This window comes from Ceratocystis lukuohia, assembly GCF_044167205.1.
Source record: "Ceratocystis lukuohia strain C4212 chromosome Unknown Supercontig5_pilon, whole genome shotgun sequence".
NCBI lineage: Eukaryota > Fungi > Ascomycota > Sordariomycetes > Microascales > Ceratocystidaceae > Ceratocystis > Ceratocystis lukuohia.
Genome location: NW_027263524.1, coordinates 147,245 through 150,398, shown reverse-complemented (window position 1 = coordinate 150,398; position 3,154 = coordinate 147,245). Strand labels below are relative to the sequence as shown.

At 48.1% G+C, this 3,154-nt stretch overlaps 1 protein-coding gene across 1 annotated transcript; it reads left to right on the top strand.

The window, feature by feature from the left end:
* Window positions 1–1,455: 1,455 nt before the first annotated feature.
* HOO65_050029 (uncharacterized protein) lies at window positions 1,456–2,908 on the top strand (the record flags this gene model as incomplete). Its single annotated transcript, XM_071003364.1, has 2 exons — window positions 1,456–1,519; window positions 1,626–2,908. 2 exons carry the CDS (start codon window positions 1,456–1,458, stop codon window positions 2,906–2,908), a joined length of 1,347 nt encoding a protein of 448 aa, XP_070858088.1.
* Between the last annotated feature and the right edge of the window lie 246 nt (window positions 2,909–3,154).

Here is a 3,154-nt window from a genome sequence, read left to right as displayed (position 1 = left end):
CTATCGCTTCTTGGGTCTCATGGTGGATCTGAACCAGCGTAACCAAGACTCCCCCCCCCCCTAGGTGATTTGCACTGATGTAACACTTATTTCTTTCTTTTTATTTGATGGTTTCTTGTGGGACACTGCCACTACCATCTCGTCTATAGCTCCTTTTGCTGTTGCCTCGAGTTTTTATTCCCAGGCGCACGAAACACCTTCCTGCCGCATCAACGTGGCCATTTTTCTTTTTCTTTGGCTCTTTCCAGTAATGCCCTTTTTGTTTTTGCACTTTAATTTTCTGGTGAGGTGAGACGGTTCTTGTTGTGTGTTTTTTGTGCTTCGTGCATGCTGCAGCTGCTTTTCTATTGACTGGAATACCTGCGCTTTCCGTTCGTTATTTCCTTTGCAGCTGGCTGCTGATTCCCTCATTGGCAACTGTTCGTTGTGGCCTCGTACTTTGCGTGCTGCTGTGCCACCTCAACTCAGGTCTGGACCCAGGCAATTTCTGTTTTTGTCTCTCGTTTTCCATTTTCGCCTCATTCCAAGAAAACTGAAAAGCATCAAGGTCGTTATTTGTGCAGTTCTTTTTTCCTCCTGCCATTCTGGTGCGTTTCTGTTTTGCAAGAACAAGAGCGTCTTTCGATTGCGCAAGTTTTTGTAGTTGCAGTTGCTGCTCTGCTGGTTTGTCACGCCCCGTCTGGGGGTTCTTACTTTTTGTGGTCAGTGCAGTTGCTCGAAGCATTTACTGCACCGGCTCTTTTTTTTCTCGCAGCAACAACCCCGTCCATAACCTTGATCCATCTGTCTCATTTTATCTTTCTCTGTTTCTCTTTTCTTCCTCCCCTTCCTGCTTGTTCTCTTTTTTATTATTTCGCTTTTCTTCACTCATTTTTTCTTTTTTTCGCCCAGTGATCTGATTTGCTGCGTTTCTGCATCTCGATCGCTCGTGGCCTTTTTATTTTTATTCTTTTATTCTCTAGGTTTTCTTGTCAATCGTTTATCCCTCCTTTGGTCACAAATCCACGTCGCCTGGCTTTGTGTGCCTTTCTTTTTATTTTCTCTTGCGCTCCAAGACTTTGCTTCGTGGAACCGATTCGACGGACAAAGTCTCCAACTATTGACTGGCTTGGAACTCCAATTCAATACAACCAAAACCAAGCCTTGTCTTTCTTACTTTCGTTGCCTCCTTCCTGAGCCTTTGCTTCTGCATTTATCGTCATCTATCTTAGCCTCCTTTGGCCGACCTCAGATAGCTGGAAAGCCAGCCGACTGTCAACTCCGCGCTCTTTCTGTCCGTCTGGTTCTCTGATTATTCCGCCAAAGGCAACTTGCTTACGTTTTCCAACCTACGGTCACTTTCCATCGTTGAAACCTATGGTGTCTGCCCAAAAACAAGTTCGCCTGCACCCGAAAAAATAAAATAAAATCAAAAACAACACCGACGCCCCATTTACGGCCACGTCGGTTTCAGCCATGAGCGCATTAAATGGTGGCGAAATCGTCATTGAGACGACGAGCAATGAGGTCTTCCGTGAAGGTGCGTATAGTACCCCCGAACTGAGCGTCGAGTCCGAGGTTTCCGACAGCCCGTTTACCTGACTTTCCAAGAGATTGCCTCCCACTAATCCCCGTGTCCTTTATAGCACTGAAAGCCCGAGAGCTCTACCCGAGAAACGATTCTGAATCTGGCTGCGCTGTTTGTCAAAGTGGCGTAACTTTGAGATGCGAGGACTCTTGCTACACCACACCTGGCTACCAGTGTGTGCAGGTGGTATCGGTATCAAACTGCCGTGAATGCCCTATGACCAAGTGTCAGCGAACTACTGGAAGCAGCTCGGCATCTTCGTCCGCCTCGTCTAGCTCTGATGGCGGCCATAATGGCCCAAACGTTGGCGTCATTGCCGGTGCCACCATCGGAGGTATCATCCTGATTTCAACTGTTGCTTTTCTAGTGTGGTTCTTCTTCATCAAGAAGAAGCGTGCCGAGCAAAGGACATCAACAAGCTACAAGGAGATGAGCAGTGAAAAAAGCCCTGCTGAGCAAACAACTGCTAGGAATAACCGCTCATCAATGCACACAGTACACTCGATTGCGTCTACCGTTTTGACTCGTGCCTCGAACATTATCCAGATTGCCTATATTCCGGGCGTAACAAACCGCGCCAACCCCACTTCCCCTACTGTTTTGGTTCCGCCTGTACCTCCAATCCCTATCCAGGTCACTGGCACTGGTAACAACACCCCTCGCAACTTTGAGGACCAGCACTTCTTCATGCCCGGTGATTTGCGTGCGTCAACATACTCGGACATGTCTGGATTCTCCGATCGCACTTCCTTTGCCCGCCAGTCTTATGCTATGCGTTCTAGTGTTGCTTCTACTGTTTATGGCAAGAACGCCATTATCGTTGCTGCTCCACAGACTGGTATGCGTGTCAAGCCTGCCATGGTTTCTGTGCGTCCTACCCATAACGGCCCTGGCGGTGCCGTTCCCCCCGTGCCCACTGTGGATGTAGACAAGTATGCCCGTCCTAAGAGCCGCGCGGAGAGCACATTCTCTGTCGGATCAACGTTTGTGAACTCTGCTTCTGCTGCCACCGTCACACCTGTCAAGGGCCAGGCCATCCGTGTCGTCAGCGGAAAGAAGAACAGCAGTCCGTTGACAACATCCGAGGTCCCCGACTCGGCATCGACCGACTCAGCATCGACTATTGGCAACAGTATCCCCCAAACTAGCCCATTTTTGGACCCCGAGGAGAAGCCGACCGTGTTAGCTAGAATGAGCGCTGTCATGGAGGAAGAAGCTGCATGTGCTTCACCCATGGCTACCATCATGGAATCCAAGTCCGAGGAAGGGACAAATAAGAGGAATGATATGGCAAAGAGAGGGTCGAGTCCTTTTAGCGATGCATTTGCTACCAAGGACTAGACATAATGAGTCTCTTTGTTGTACTGATTGTACTTTCCTTTTTTTTTTTTTTCCTTTCCCTTTTTCTGTCTATTTTCTGGCTAATGAATTCTCATGATGGCGCTCTTCTTGGAAGCTGTAAACGGCATTGTAGGATCTTTTTGGAGTTGTCATGCTATGGTGGCCGATATACCCCTTCCTTGATGGTTTTTGTTTCTTTTTTGTTTCTTTTTCTTTCTCACTCCCTCCACGTTGCCATTTTTCCTT